This window comes from Cervus elaphus, chromosome X, assembly GCF_910594005.1.
Source record: "Cervus elaphus chromosome X, mCerEla1.1, whole genome shotgun sequence".
In the NCBI taxonomy this organism is placed as follows: Eukaryota; Metazoa; Chordata; class Mammalia; order Artiodactyla; family Cervidae; genus Cervus; species Cervus elaphus.
Genome location: NC_057848.1, coordinates 75043116 through 75060219, shown reverse-complemented (window position 1 = coordinate 75060219; position 17104 = coordinate 75043116). Strand labels below are relative to the sequence as shown.

The following is a 17104-nucleotide window of genomic DNA, read 5'->3' as shown; positions in this document are numbered from 1 at the left end:
CTCTCTTCTCCCAAGCGCCCACCCCCTGTCTGAGCCGGTCCTCTGTTCTGACTGTGGCTTCTGCTCTTGCCTACCCCACTCCCCACAGACACGGTCCCTGCCCTCAGGCTCTCCCCACAGCTGCATCTCCGCTGGTCTCATGGCCCCCCAGGAAATCCTGTATGTGCACCCGCTGCTACTGTGATCCCCGTGTGCTTGGACTTCCGCAGCCTCAGACTCCTGTTTTCAAGGCTCCTGAGCCACTTATTTACAGCTTGCACTCGCGCAGCTGCCAGTCTGCGCGCGCGCGCGCACACACACACACACACACACACACACACACACACACACACACACACACACACACACACACACACACACACACACACACGTGTCTCCCACAGCTGAGGCTTCAAGCCCCTCCTTCTCCTCTGATGTCTATTTCCACGGACGGGAGCAGCTCCAACCACTCAAGTCCAAGACTACAGGGATCATCCTTAAATCTACTCTTCCCTTCAGCTCCCAGCTCCAAATGCCACCCAGATCCTCCTGCCTCGCTCATGGCAGTTCCCTCCTTTCTACTGCAACCCAGACTCAATTAGGACCAGCTTGCCTAGAAAACAAAGATAACTTCCTGGATGGTCTCTCCGCCTCCAGTCTTCCCTCCCCTGATCTGTCACACACGCTGAGACCTGACTTCCCTTCCTGAAACACACATGGGCTGTGCTGTTCCCCACGTGACACAGACACTGGTGATTTACGAGCTGCTCAAGGCTGGCAATGCTTCCAGCTTCATCTCTCCCCTCCCCATCCATGCTCCTGCCCTAGCAAAGCCCTCAGCCACTGTCACCAGACACTGGGCTCCTCCATAGCACTGTACACGCACCCTGTGGAGGCTCCTCTCTCTCTCCCTCCTGTCCAGGTAATGGTCCCTATTCACCAAGACTTGGTTCCCACATCACCTCCTCTAGAAGGCATTCCATGACTCAGCGCACAGTTACCCTGCTTCTGTCCTGTAATCTAACAGCATGATGCACCCATTGCAGGCTTTGCCACCTGACAACACACCTACTCATCTCTGTGTTATGCATCCAGCACCATGGCAGATTCACCCTGGTGCTGAGTGTCTCTGGAATGAGGATACAGCCGCCTGAATGAACAAAGGGTTAATCTGTCTTGTTCATGCACCTGAGCACCTGAGCTGAAGTATTCCTGGGAGGGAAACCGGAAGTGGTGCTGCCCTGGGAGTCTGCAGATGACAAGAGTATTACAGGCCGAACCAGCCCTACTGGAGTCATGAGATCGAAGCCAAGCCCAACCTCGGAGCACCCTCAAGGTCAAAAGGAGGCAATGGGATTTCTCAACTCAAAAGCAATGGTGGTGTTCAGGATGCCATGACTGAGTGTGGTCCACGCTGCCTGCTGCCTCCCCATCACTTAGAGCACAATGCTACTGAGTACCTCTTGTCTACATGGAGGACCAGGAGGACCCCCCATTACTGATGGCCACGGAGACACTGGCACATAGATATGGCTGAAATCCTTCACTGCCAGGCGCCATGCTCTGTCCTAGGTCTCAGAGCACAGCAGTGAAAAATCATAAGGCATCCCTGGCCTCAGACGGACTGGAATGAGGCAAAGCAGTAAAATATATAAGGTAGGAGACAGTGAAGGAACGAATAAACATGAAAGGGGGAGAGGAGGAGGGGGAGATGTTAGATGTTCAGAGTGGGCAGGGGAGGTGCCCAGTAGTAAGTCTTAACATGGGAACAGGCACACAGAGAGGGAGTGAGGGCTATGATGGAAACTGGTGAAGGCTCCAGGGAGGACGTGATTTTTGAGTGGGTTCTGAGGGACGAGAGGGCATCCAGGCACAGCAAGAACAGCCCAGAAGGACCTCACAGGCAGGGAAGAGACAATAGCACAGGGAGAAGCGCTGTGAGATGAGGCAAGAGAACTCAGAAGGATTTTTCTGTCCCACGAAGGAGAGTGGATTTTATTCTGTGGGCAACAGAGATCCAACAAGTATTTCCAGTAATCCAGTCAGAGTAGAGTAGGGAGACCCCAGAGGAGGCCCAGGGGAAGAAGGCCGAGTGGCAGCCCAAAGACCACTGTGTCCACCAGCCCAGGACATCACCTGATGAAACAGGACACCTGACTCCCGAGTCTGGCCGTGCTCCCACTGCAGTGTTTACATACCTGAACCACACAGGTGTCTGCTTCCAAAGGCCAGGGACATGACGGCTCTTTGTCAAATACACACAAAACATTCACATTTTGCAGCAGAATACACAATTAATGTTCGTATTTAGGACTTTAAGAGACACTATGATGACTATGTTTTGAGGCCTCTGCATAATCTCCCAAATGGCTTACTTTATACTATGTTTTCTGCCATTAGCTGCTTGCTTTTATACTTGGACTAAATGCTGTGGCCAACTGGTCAAGATATTTATGTAAAACTTGGTGGAAGAAGACAAAGATTAGCAGTTGGTGTCAAGTGGGTCTTTTCTTCACCCACTGAGTGCTAATCCCTGGCCTCTGGAGTGCCATATAAAGACAAAATAAATAATGCCAGCTAAGAGCTCACCCAATTACAAAAGTAATGCCTGCTCCCCCCAAGTGGGAGGAGGGAAACAAGCATGTCCAAATATCCCCAGTATTAACACTCTTGGTGTATTTCTTTCTGCTCTCTTTTTGACGTACAGTTTTTGTTTGCTTTCCACACTTGAGATCACAGAACAGACACAATCTTGTCACGGCACTGCAGTTTAAATAATTTCCCCAGTTCATCAACAGTGACAGCACGAAATGGAACTGGGCCTGTCTGGCTGGTCAACAACCTGCTCTAATTTCATTTTTGATGATTATCGCATACATTAGCATAAAATCTCTCAGTGTGTCCCAAGTTGACACTTGGGAGCTGTACAGAATGAGTCTCACTTTGGCTGGTTGTATTATATTGTGTAGTATAATACAGAATTATACTGTATTATAGTTAGTTCAGCCTATATGTCTGTTAACTTTTTAATCCATCCCACCTAATTTCTGGTTCAGACAAGTTTGAGCCCCTGTAAAGACAGACCTCTTCCATCCTTCACTGATACTACTGGTTTTTATGAACTAAATGTTAGCTACACTAAATTTTAATATCTTAGATTAAAACTACTTCAAACCCCTCTCCCTTCCCTTTAACCACCTTCTGAGGCAAAGGCCTGATGCCAGTTACACAGTCTATAACTCCACCGAAGTGCACTGCCACCATGTTTCTTTGTCAGGGTCAGGCATATGCTTTGATTCAACCAAGACAATGTGTCAATGGTACTCCCAATAGTACTCCCAATGGGTTTCTTTCTTTCCTGGGTACTTAATCACCTGTTCAAATGATTAATTCTGTAATACAACTGCTGCCAAGGGTTAAGGGCATCCCTGGTGGCTCAGAGGGTAAAGAATGCGCCTGCAATGCGGAACACCTGGGTTCAATCCCTGGGTTGGGAAGATCCCTTGGAGAAGGGAGGGTTACTGCTCTGTTAAGTTTCAGAATCTTTCACATTCTGGAAAACTAGAACATGTGCTCAGCTCCACTCTTACTTAGAGGCCTGAATAGATTCACAAAAATAAAAGACCAAATCTCAGGACCATGTGGACCTAGAAACATGACAGAAGTGGGCTCCCATAGCGAAGGCAATAAGAGTAAATAAACAGCATTTTTCAGAATTTGGACACAAAAATGAAAAAAAAAATTTTTTAATCAAAAGATGCAAACTAATCTAGATTAGAACTGTTCAAAAGAAGTTGTGCGGTAAAAGCAGTAAGACAAAAACTAGATTCCACCCAACAGTCTCAACATCTCCTATTTATAAGCTGATGTTCGGCTCCTCTTTCACGTGCCCCAGACCTATTCATCCTGCTTGGTCCACCTCATCAAAATATAACTGCCCCTTCAGGCTGGCCTGGGTAATGGGAACCCACCACATCCACCATAGGCCCTTCTGGGACAGCCATAGCAGCTGTTCATTCACTCTTTCCCTTCTGGAGCATCTCATGTCCAACTCATTGTTCCACCAGTGGAACATTCCTTGAAATGCCATGGAATAAAAGGTAGCGTGGCACTCAGCCACACCACAGACATCCTAATTCTAAACCATTACCTGGTGTTCTGTAAATGAACACTTGGAAAATTCTAGAGCAGTGGGCCTACACAAGGGACTCACATCAGCATCCTTGTCTGTGATGTTTTTTAAAAAAAATGACCACTGTGCCTGGACCACAGACCTGGACATTTGGATACAGTATCTCACAGCATCTGTAATGGCTGCTAAGTGCCACAAGTGTTTCTTAATGGTGCTTCTGGTAAAGAACCACTGTTCTCCACCTAAGGAATCTCTCCAAACGAGCAAACAGGTACAGTTACCAAATCCCCCTCCCCATATTATGAAGGACAAAACTTATTTTAATTCACTCTAGTCCTACATTTACAGGTGTTAGTGTTAAATGAGCTTTGCGTAAGCCAAAAATTAAGAGTTGAGAAGCAAATATATCCCCCATGTTAATCTGATCCACAGTCAATCTTGCAAGGTAGAAGAGAAACAGTTTAGCATTATCTTTAACAGTTAGGGTCATCTTTATGGTCTTAGATTTTACTTACCGTTTCCAAACTTCTTAAATAAAGACGATAATTTGTGATGTAAACTCTTCCCTTAATGGGGCCATTGAAAGGGCATATGTAAATAACTTCTTTGTCTATTAAGATAAAAAAAGTACCCTAAAATAATGGAAATATATACCAAGATACACAACAAATGGCACTACTTTAATATAAACTATTTGGCTAAGAATAACTACAATTTAAAAAATCACTGAAAAGGTCTAAAGCAAGCACTGGCAATGTTTCTACATTACCATGCTAGGTAGAGTGGAGCTGAGGGAGAACGAGGTGGGGCACATATCACCTGAGCTTACCCACCATGCTGCCACTACCTAGGGACAAGACCCTAACAGCTGGAGAGCAGAAGTGAATAAGGGTACTGGTGCTGCTACCTTCCAGTGGTTGTCAAGGTAACTACTGAACTGCAGGCTTCAACCAGAGGATGGCAATTCACAAAGGACAGTCTCACGGACTCTCCCCCAGATTGGGTTTGAGGTTTGCCAACCTCTAATCACACAAAACATTGCGATGTTTTTAATAAATGACTGTCAGCAGCAGAAATGTTTCTATAGTCTATTCTTTCCGTTTTAATAGTCCAGAGAAGCGTGGAGCTAGATTCATGTCACACCTTTAAGTGATATGAAACAGATGGCCAAGAAATTAGTATATCTTTGGTAGAATCAAACATAAGGAGAAACTAAATCAGGAGAGTTATTACAATAAAATGTATCTTTGTCTTATTTTTCAAGGATGTCCTTGAATGTGTTAATGGCATTTGTTTGTTTATTTACAATAATCTTTGAAACCCCTTTCTCCTCAGGTGCTAAATGAAAAATATCCAGTAAGTCTACTTCATGATAATTCAATCAGTTATTACCTCTGTGAAGGTGTTAACACTGACACAGAACTAAAACTTCACATGTGAAGATGATCAAAAGTAAGATATTCTCTTTGTTCTTATCCACAAATTAGGATGGAAACATGCCACCCGTTTCCTTTTCAAGACTAGGATTATATGTGCAAGCCTGTGGACATGGAGTAGTTTCTCACTGTGCATGGCTAACTCATTCATACAGGTATCATATCTATGACCTTAATCTGATTAGCACCATGGTCTCAGTCATTTAAGCTAAACAACCCAGATCTTAGTAAATAAACCAAAAGGTTCTCTGAAGCAATGGTAACCCTATCATCACCAAATGGGAATCTGAAATAGGGATGTCAACTCTAAAAAAAAAAATGTTAATGCTCACAATCTTAGCACTTTGCTTAGAAGCTGTCAGGTGCTTCTGGATTAAGCCAGAATGATCTAGTCTTTCCAAAGTAGATACCTTCCTCTTAATACAAACTTACAATGAATAAAGTAAGACAAAAATCAGAATGTTATATCAACATTTCTAATTTTAGCTATCTGTCAAATAAAAGCTATTTTAAACCAATATTTCTCCTTATATTTCAAAGAAGAGAGTACTTGGACTTTAAGCCTCAAAGTTGATCGTTTTAAAGCATACATGATAGGCTGGAAAATCTTAATACCATTTTATTCTTATAACCTCAAACCATAAGAGCTTATAGCTCCAGTGAGAGCCTTGAAAGATATAATCCACATTTTTTTTCCAAAATAATTCTGACTTGGTACAGAGGAAAAAAAAATATCACTGTCATGGAGAGCATGAAGCTTGAGAGAACTCTTTGATCAAGAAACAAATGCAGAGAGTTCTCACTATATTAACACTTTTAAACAAATCTAGCCTATCTGTCTAAATGTGACTTTGAAAGAGTCAAAGGGATTGGAGCCACCTGGCCCTCCTAGAACTCTCATCAATCTATGAAAATCCTAACCTCACAGGCCTTACCAGTAATGCGAATCTCTCCTGGAAGTCTAGGAAGAGTCTCTCCCACATCCCGATTAATTCCATCCCTAGAAGTCTGGAAACAAAACGGTGTCATCAGAAGTAAGGACATGACATTTGCACAGGATGTTAAGCAACTAACCAGAAATACTGTTTGCAAATTAAAAAATTAGAGACATAGTGACCATTATAGAAAATTGGCACAGAAAATCAAAACAACTAAAAAATACAACTTAGCATTCAACATTCATTAGCTGTGTTAACTTTTAGTCTGTAAATAACATTAGCACACTTTTCAGTGGTATTAATTAAACACCCCTTCCAAGTGCTTTACAGTTAAGTGTTCAGGAAAGTGATAAAAAGTAAATATTAAGTGTATTCTATGTTGTTGTTTAGTCACTAAGTTGTGTCTGACTTTTTGCGACCCCATGGACTGCAGCACACCAGGCTTCCCTGTCCTTCACCATCTCCCACTAAGAGACAGAATTCACTGAGTATATTCTATAGATAAACATATACTGTGGCAGTTTTTTTCCATACTATTTAGTTCTATTTTGTTGAGAGAAGGAATGAAAACTTCATTTTAATGGGGCCTTAACTGAGCAACAGTAATTACAGCATCTTCTCACACGTCAGAAAATAACAGTTACTACACACTGGGTTTCCTATTTTACTAACATCTTTTCTCATGTAAGTAACTAGATAAGAGGATGAGGGGGCCTAGCATTGAACTTTTGAGCCAACCAGGGCCTTGGAAACCATCTACACACAAATTCTTCATGTGACGCTACTACATCTCTAGGCCTTCTGCCTTTAGAGGTATCCTCATTCAGTAACAGCAGCCACTGTGCCAACCAGGCAGTACAAACCACTAAAGCCAAGGTGAGTTCTGCGAGGCTAATTTGCCATGTGACTTGGATGCCTGGGAAAGGAGTCTTTCAATCTATTCAGCTGCCCCAGTGGATAAGTGCCAATGATGTGCTGCCTGTGTCCACTCTAGGACGTGCCAGACACATCACTAACATCTGTTTGGGAAAAGGGTTTTTTAAACTGCTATTTTTCATTCATTTTTTTCTAGTTGTTTTCCAAAGTCATGCTGCAATCATTTCATGTGTAAAGCTAGTAATCCTTGCCTCAAAGGAGTTTTGTGAATATTAAGTGAAAGAAACTGCACAAGCACACTTCTGGGAATTATCAGGGGCTATGCAAATGCAATGGAGAAGGCAATGACACCCAACTCCAATACTCTTGCCTGGAAAATTCCATGGACGGAGGAGCCTGGTAGGCTGCAGTCCGTGGGGTCACTAAGAGTCGGACACGACTGAGCGACTTCACTTTCATTTTTCACTTTCATGCACTGGAGAAGGAAATGGCAACCCACTCCAGTATTCTTGCCTGGAGAATCCCAGGGATGGGGGAGCCTGGTGGGCTGCTGTCTATGGGGTCGCACAGAGTCAGACACGACTGAAGTGACTTAGCAGCAGCAGCATGCATGCATGCAAATGTAAAGTAGTATGAAACAGGGGAAGTGCAGCTTGTGTATTTAGGTGAGGGATAAGCTGTCAAAGAGGGGGGCTTTGTTGGATTTTTAGTGGTTTTATCCCTTTTTGTTCAGGTACAAAATAAAAATTCCTAGCTAATTTTTAATATGCTTTAGTGCTTGCAAGCTGAGCATTTTATACCTAGCAGGGCAAGGCAGATTGTTCTCAGCCAGGAATGCCTCCTTCAATGTTGAGGAAGGTGTTAATATCCTGCTTGGTGGGCCCTGGTCTTCCGAACTCTTCTTCAGAAAGCTTTCAGGGGCAAGAGATTGCCTAGTATCTTAAATGTAATGTCTGGCAGTGGTTCACAAGTCAGAGATTCTCAAAAATGAAGTTATATGAAAGGATTTACAAACAAAGCTCACTGAACACACCTATGGTCCGTCTTTTATGGAACGAGATGGGTTAACAAATAAAACTATGTGTATCAAAGAATTTGCATTATGTGAATGAATAATGAAATGAATAATTCAAGAAACCCAGAATGAGCAGCTAATATTCAAATATGAAAAGAGAAATGCAGAGAAAGAGGAATAAATAAATCTGAAAACACAACTTACCCTCTTAATAGACTCATTCTCCAAGGAGTGTGAATTATATTTGGAAGTTGGTGCTGAGGCCATACTGGAAACTCTACCAAGAAAGACAATGAATTCAAGAAATCAACAAAATTGTATGCAATTTCAAACATACTGCAATTGAGTACAAACAGGAGGACACTTGACAGGCCCTGTTTCCCTCATAGGAATGAGACACGTGAAGGACCAACCACAGCACAACTCATGGGAAAGAGCTCCAATGAAGGCGCAGGGAACCATGAAGAAACAGAGAAAGGGGAGTTCAGCAGAAGACACCACACGTGTTCCTGTCATCAGAGAAAACTTAATGTTTATTAATTACACAACAGGCTTCAAACGTCCATACTTCTTAATTTGTAAAGACAATTAAGAGACAGCCAAGCAGAGAGAGAAAAAGGACAGACCATTGAACTTACACTTCTTTCCTCTTTAATAGTTCTGTCTTCTCTCAATTAAGGCAAGTTAAAGTGGCATGGATTTGATGGAAATCAAACTAGTAGGATTTTATTGATCAGCACCTTCTAGGGAATGTATATATTTCATTAAATAAGGCATATTCATCCCAGTTCAGACATAAATGACTTCCCTGGTGACTCAGACAGTAAAGCATCTGCCTACAATGCTGGAGACCTAGGTTCGATCCCTGGGTTGGGAAGATCCCCTGGAGAAGGAAATGGCAACCCACTCCTGTATTCTTGCCTGGGAAATCCCATGGACAGAGGAGCCTGGTGGGCTACAGTCCATGGGGTTGCAAAGAGTCGGACACAACTGGGCGACTTCACTTTCTTTCTTTCAGACATAAATGAAGCCATCATATGCAGAACACATACAATTACCTTGTTAACCCAGGGGTTTACTTAGACTTTTGAAGATTATAGCAACAACAGGAAACTAAGCAATGCTTTGGCTATTTTATTTATCAAAGTTAATGACAGAGAGATACATATGAAGTCACTGGTGGTTAAACCATATTCAGTTTATCAAGACAATTGTGAATATTTATAGAATTTTTTTTTTTTTTGCTGGGCTTATTAAAAGACCAACTAACAAAATCTGGCATGGAGAACACTACTACCACTTGGCACAAAACTTGGAATTTGATAGCTGTGTGCTGCTGGTCAGTGTCCTAAAGAAATGCCTGAGAAAGGTGACAAAAGATGCAGATGAAGGTACCCATCAGGACAAAGATGCAGCGAGACAGCCAGGTGAGAACAATCTTACAAGATTAGAGACTCTGGGCTTCCGCCACCAGAGCTCAGCTTTCCAAGGGCAAGGGTGGGGGTCCATTTGGGTCATGGCTATCTCCTGGCACACAATGACATTCATAACTATTTGGTGAATGAAAATGACTGATTATGTGCAAAATACATGCTACTGTGAAACATCACTACACTGTCACCTTGTATATTTGGTTCACCAAATCCCAGAACACTGGAACTAGGAAACTGCTGAGGCTGAAACATGAACAATTAGGGGAAAATAAAATATGTCTTTATACAAAGGAATACTAAACTTAAAAAACCTGATACTATTAAGAGGTAGCACAATGTAAAATTAGAAATAACTTTTTAAAAAAGATTAATGAATATCTCTAGAATGAATTAAATTCAGACAAAATAGCCTTGAAAAACCACTCTAACCATAAATCCAAACCCAATCAAAATAACCCATTATTCTCTGAGACAGCAGAGTGGATGAGATGGAGAGGATAGATAAGGTCAGATGTTTCTGCCCTGAAATTATTCTATCAACTAAACAATATTACATATTTTGGGGATTTTTTAATTAAGATATAAAATTACTTTTAGTAATCATATGCTCTAACATTTTTATAAGTCAACATCTTCAAACACATGTTAATTATTACTGTCAAAGATCACCAGCCCAGGTTGGATGCATGAGACAAGTGCTTGGGCCTGGTGTACTGAGAAGACCCAGAGGGATCGGATAGAGAGGGAGGTGGGAGGGGGGATCGGGATGGGGAATACATGTAAATCCATGGCTGATTCATATCAATGTATGACAAAAACCACTACAATATCGTAAAGTAATTAGCCTCCAACTAATAAAAATAAATGAAAAAAAATAATAAATTATTACTGTCAAGTAAATGTAAGACATTTCAAACGTTGGGCTATATAATCGACTCAGTCTTCACCAGTCTGCTTCTAAACCGTAAAAGAAAGATAAATCTTCCTGTTTTCTTCAATCCTCATTAAGAAAAAAAACTCAATTTAAAATGAACTAAATATAACAGAGGAAAGTCTTCCTTTTTTCCTTATTTTTTACTACCTAATTGAGCTATAACTCACATACTATACAACACACCCGTTTCAAGTGAACAACTTAATGGGACTGCACAACCATCATCACAATCAGTTTTAGAACATTTTCACCACCACCACCCAAAACCCCATACCCATTAATAGTCACTGTCACTCCCCATTCCCCCAGCCTTGATCACAAATTTGCTTTCTATCTCTACAGGTTTGCCCATTCTGGACATTTCATATAAACAGAATCAAATAATGTGCTGTCTTAATGTCTAAAGCCTGCAGATGTAGAGTTATCCTAGAAACTGCTACTATTAAAAGCTGAACTGAGTGCAGAACTGAGAAATCCAAGGGTCTGGGTAACATGGGTTAGTTCCATGATGAGATCTGCTTTCAGATCTCATCAGTGAACCTTTCTTTGTTGAAGGGTTCCAATGGACCCCTGAAATGTACACAAGCTGGAGCAGTGTGATGCTGGACAGCATGGGTATTGAGCTGACTCCGTTCAAATCCCAACGTTGCAAGTCATATATTTGACCTTGAGCAGATTATTTCACTTCTCTGGGCTTTGGTTGCTATTACCTCTATCTTATTACAGCACAGTTGGGCAAAATGAAGCAATATACCGAAGGGCTTAAAACAGTGCCTGGTATATTTGTTAACAAATTATTAGCATCCTTTTAAATAATGAGAGGATAATAACTGAATACTGATGCCATAAGCAATTCTTCTACACATTAGTCTTGATCCCAGAAATACTAGGAAGAAAGCTCACTACTACAGGGATAGTGCTATGGCTGGTGGTAACCTAGCTATAAAGCTTCTCTTGAAAAAGTACATGAAAATACTGTCTCATTAGGAGCCTGGGAAGCAGAGCAGCGCTATGGAAAATGTGCTAGACAGATGAGCACAGGCCCTGGGATGGATCTAACTTATCAAGCATCCATATCTTCATCTGTAAAATATCTGTTGCTCTAAATGGAATTCAATAATAATTAAAAGCTACAGTAAAGTTTACATAGGTCAGGTACCCTTTTGGTTATAGTGTATTTTGCCCCAAACCCCTAAAGATCAGCTTTAATCCTTTTTATTTTAAAAAACATTGAATCTGGGCTACCCCGGCTTTAAAGTGAAAATTGACACTTAATTCCCTATATATATGCTAATTTCAGGAATCTAACCAAAGGTAGACGTCTATCTTTTTTGATCCTGAAAAAAACTTCTGATGATTTAAGGCCAGTCCTCTCCCATTGGGCTTCCCTGGTATCTCAACTGGTAAAGAATCCTTCTGCAATGCAGGAGATCCCGGTTCAATTCCAAGGTTGAGAAAATCCCCTGAAGAAGGGATAGGCTACCCATTCCAGTATTCTTGGGCTTCCCTGGTGGCTCAGATGGTAAAGAATCTACCTGCAATGCAGGAGACTGGGTTTGATCTGTGGGTTGGGAAGATCTCCTGGAGGAGGTCATGGCAACACACTCCCATAGTCTTGCCTGGAGAATCCCCATGGATAGAGGAGCCTAGTGGGCTAGAGTCCATGAGGTCATAAAAAGTCGAACACAACAGATCAACTAAGCATCTCTCCCATTACAGAGAAGATGACAGGAAAGCCTAGAAGGGGTGCAACAAGGCTCTAGCGTGAGTCTGAGGCAGGACCAGCTCCAGACAGGTCTCCTAACATGGCAGTATCCTTTCCACCCATAGACAAGTGCGTCCAAGTGATTTCTATTTCTTTTTTTTTCCAATTATTTTTATTAGTTGGAGGCTAATTACTTCACAACATTGCAGTGGGTTTTGTCATACATTGATATGAATCAGCCATGGAGTTACATGTATTCCCCATCCCGATCCCCCCTCCCACCTCGCTCTCTACCCGATTCCTCTGGGTCTTCCCGGTGCACCAGGCACGAGCACTTGTCTCATGCATCCCACCTGGGCTGGTGATCTGTTTCACTATAGATAATATACATGCTGTTCTCTCGAAACATCCCACCCTTGCCTTCTCCCACAGAGTCCAAAAGTCTGTTCTGTACATCTGTGTCTATTTTTCTGTTTTGCATATAGGGTTATCATTACCATCTTTCTAAATTCCATATATATGTGTTAGTATGCTGTAATGCTCTTTATCTTTCTGGCTTACTTCACTCTGTATAATGGGCTCCAGTTTCATCCATCTCATTAGAACTGGTTCAAATGAATTCTTTTTAACAGCTGAGTAATATTCCATGGTGTATATGTACCAAAGCTTCCTTATCCATTCGTCTGCTGATGGGCATCTAGGTTGCTTCCATGTCCTGGCTATTATAAACAGTGCTGTGATGAACATTGGGGTGCACATGTCTCTTTCAGCTCTGGTTTCCTCAGTGTGTATGCCCAGAAGTGGTATTGCTGGGTCATATGGCAGTTCTATTTCCAGTTTTTTAAGAAATCTCCACACTGTTTTCCATAGTGGCTGTACTAGTTTGCATTCCCACCAACAAAAATATGGAACGCTTCACAAATTTGCGTGTCATCCTTGCGCAGGGGCCATGCTAATCTTCTCTGTATCGTTCCAATTTTAGTATATGTGCTGCCGAAGCGAGCACGTGATTTCTATTTCTAAAGAAAGCAGGTTGATGAGACTGGTCCCAATCTCAGGAGAGAAGGAGTTTTAGACTAAGAAACAGTTAAGAAAACTCATCTAGGCAAGCAATCTTTGGGACCCGCCCCCAACCCCTTCAAATAAAGCTACATAAAGGCGGTATCATTTAAAAATCTTTGAAAGTCACAAAGTGAAAAAGTCACTCAGTCGTGTCCGACTCTTTGCAACCCCATGGACGGCAGTCCATGGAATTCTCTAAGCCAGGATACCAGAGTGGGTAGCCTTTCCCTTCTCCAGGGGATCTTTCCAACCCAGGGATTGAACCACAGGTCTCCCGCATTGCAGGCAGGTTCTTTACCAGCTGAGCCACAAGGGAAGCCCAAGAATACAAATACTGGAGTAGGTAGCCTATCCCTTCTCCAGTGGATCTTCCTGACCCAGGAATCGAACCAGGGTCTCCTACATTGCAGGCAGATTCTTTACCAACTGACCTATCAGAGAAGCCTAAAAGTCACAACATGGCCTCAGTTGTGTCTCTCTAAATTTAAGACAACTAACCTCAATGGTCTCATGGTATCTCCCTCTGTCCCTCCCTCTGTGTCCCTTCACCTCTCTTCCCCCTGTCTCTCTGTCTCTCTGCTCTTTCTACCACCCCCCACACCCGTCTCCCTTCCCTACCACTTACCCCCTTTCAGATAATCTGTTATTACTCTCTACCTCTGGCATACCAGAACACAAGCCCCCAGAAGAGAAGGATTATGGTCTGTCTTATTTAATGCTGCAGTTCCAACCCAGGTGGCTCAGAGGTAAAGAATCTGCCTGCAATGCAGGAGATGCAAGAGACACGGGTTCGATCCCTGCGTCAGGAAGATCCCCTGGAGAAAGAAACGGCAACCCATTCCGATATTCGTGCCTGGAGAATCCCATGGATGGAGGAGCCTGGCAGGCCACAGTCCATAGGGTCACAAAGAATCAGACACGACTGAGCAACTAAACAACAAAGCAGTAACAGCACCTGGTACAGTGCCTGGCAGCCAGTAGGTACTCAATAGGTATTCGTTACAAGAATGAATGAACTGTTGTTTGTGTAATATTTTCTTTAAGTCAGAAATGTATGCAAGCTTAAAAAAGGGGTAGAGCCAACCCTCAGTTAACCAAGATGCTCAAGGCTCCATGGCTCTGCTCATCAGAAGGGCAGCACTGACTTCTCACACTCTGAAACACCATAAAGAACTTGCACCAAAAAGAACTAACATTCTGCACTACAGACTTTGTGCTGGAAGAGATATTGGGTTGGCCAAAAAGTTCGTTTGGGATTTTCCATAAGCTGGTATCAAAAAACCTGAACACACTTTTGGGCCAACCCAGTATTTCAAATTAAGATACAAAGACCTCTTCCCCCATGTCCTTCTTCCAGACTAAGAAACTGCCCTCCTCTCTGTTGCCTATGAAAAATAGGATTTCACAAAATACCTGTAGCAGACGTAACTATAAACACTCTCAAATAAATAAGGGCCAGTTTTACCCTTACTGGAAACATCTCAAAGCAGTAGAATTGGAAAATAAATTTGACCTTCACCTCATTGGGCTTCTGTAAGCAAAATCTAAACTCCAAGAGGAGCTCAGTTGCCATGGTCACCAATTTGCCATCAATGGCCCTCGATTAGGGGTTTTCCTGCACTTGCCATGTACAAACCATGAGGAAAGGCACACAGGCCATCAACTTTGGATTTTATTCGCTGTGCTTTCTTATTCTGTATTGCTGTTTAAATAAAGTTTAAGGATGATCTCTCTCTGGAGGCTCGCTTGAAAGCTTTGGAAACCTACCTAGTCTGCAAACCAACTTCAAAAGGCTGCCAGCGAGCAAGAAGTCATGTGTGAGCAGCTACTGAGCCCAGAATTCCAGGTTTTTCGAAGGGAGCTTTCTTTACTTGGAAGTCCATTTTGAAAAAAAAAACACCAAATACTTAGGGCCGAGCTGCTCAGTACTCCCAGACCCAATGCTCCAATTTCTGTATAGCCCCTTTGGCTAGCCTGTAATGAAAGTCATGAATATTATCAACCCAGCCATAATTTTTAAAAAATCCACAATTTAAAAAATCATCAATATAATGTCTGACCTCCAGGATAAAGGAGAAAGAAAATGACAGTGATAATAACTTACTTTTCAATACAAATTACACTAGAAACAAAAACACTGCCCCCTCGTTTCCAATTTGGCCTCTAGGGGGAGTTTCGCCCCCAGTGAGAACCACTAGCAGACTTCTGTTCTGCACCTGAATGCAGGACAGGATTTACAAAACTAAGTTATGCTGACTTTTGCATTAAAGTTGCTCTGACTGTAGGCCACCTCGGAGCAAGAAATGAAAAAGATGTGTTGAGATGCCCTCAAACAAACCACCCTGAACCAAAGAGAATTGTTTACACCCCAGCCATTTAGAGACCAGGTACAATCAATTCAATCTCTATACTTGTTCATCCCACATGAAAACAAAGGATGATCTGCAAAAGTAGGAGTTTATTTCATCATATACATTTTTTACAGATTTCTTTTGATGTGGACAATTTTTAAAGTCTTTATTGAATATCTTTACAATATCGTTTCTGTTGTTTTCACGTTATGCTTTTTTGGCCATGAGGCATGTGGGATCTTAGCCCCCCGACCAGGGATCAAACCCACAGTCCCTGCACTGGGAGGCGAAGTCTTAACCACTGGACTGCTAGGGAAGTCCCTTTATACATTTTTCTTGGAACAAGGGTTGCAAACTTTTTTCTGTGAAGGGCCAGAAACTATTTTAGGCTTTGTGGCAGCCACAGGCAATACGGAAATACAGGGGTGTGGCTGTATTCCAGCATGATTTTATTTACAAAAATGGGGTGCCACTCTGTCTTCAACTATTAAAGTATTTCCAAATGAACTTTCTTCAGCCAAAGTAAATAATAATCATGCCCTTTTAAACTAACATATAAGCCACTAACCCCACCATTCACAGCTTATGCCTTGCAAAAACATACTATGACCAGCTGCAAACTTTGTGTGACACAGTTGAAAAGAGGAAGGGATTCTGTGTTCAGACCAGTTTGGCTTTCAAATCCCAATTTTGTCACTTGATTAATAACAGTCATTCAATCGTGGACAGACTGCAGTTCTCTGTATGTGGGGCATGATACTACCTACCTTCATGGAGTTGCGATAAGAAATGTGTAAAATGCTGGAATAGTAGATTGTAAAGCAGAGGCACTCAAAAACCAGGTCCCTTCCTCTTAGAAAGAGATGCTTTGAACCCATTACTCAAAGTGGCGCTAAGACACTAGGCTGGATTTTCCATAAAACATATGCTATCTAACACTGCCTAACCATTCTGTACACACATTTTCTTTCTTAGATAATCCATATAATCTTGACAAAGCCCTGGACAGCTTTAAATCAGGTTACTCTCAAAGCATGCCTACTTCCATTAAAAAAAGAAAACTCTTGACTCCTAGCCCAGGGATCCCTACGTGGAGATCTTGCCTGTTTACCTTCTATTCTGACTCAAGGATATAAAAATACACTAGAGGTATCAGAGTAGGTCCAACTATAGTTATTCCAAAAGAGTACCCCCATCAATTGTAAGTGGCTTATTGTCCAAATAGACACCTGCAATACATGTG

General features: G+C 42.3%; 1 protein-coding gene and 1 non-coding gene across 5 annotated transcripts in view; both read right to left on the bottom strand.

Annotated features, from left to right (window-relative positions):
* MTM1 (myotubularin 1) overlaps positions 1–17104 on the bottom strand; it is a 96260-nt gene that overhangs the window by 59614 nt on the left and 19542 nt on the right. For 3 of the 4 annotated variants that reach the window (XM_043896537.1, XM_043896538.1, XM_043896539.1), the window contains exons 2-4: positions 8581–8653; positions 6483–6555; positions 4627–4721 (exon numbers count right to left, since the gene is read on the bottom strand). In XM_043896537.1, the coding sequence (XP_043752472.1) occupies positions 4627–4721; positions 6483–6555; positions 8581–8643 (231 nt within the window). In that variant the 5' untranslated portion in view covers positions 8644–8653. The remainder of the gene's footprint in view (positions 1–4626; positions 4722–6482; positions 6556–8580; positions 8654–17104) is intronic. The other variant, XM_043896540.1, reaches the window with a different exon arrangement.
* LOC122690935 lies at positions 13348–13454 on the bottom strand. Its single transcript, XR_006340188.1, has one exon. It is a non-coding gene; the product is annotated as a U6 spliceosomal RNA (small nuclear RNA).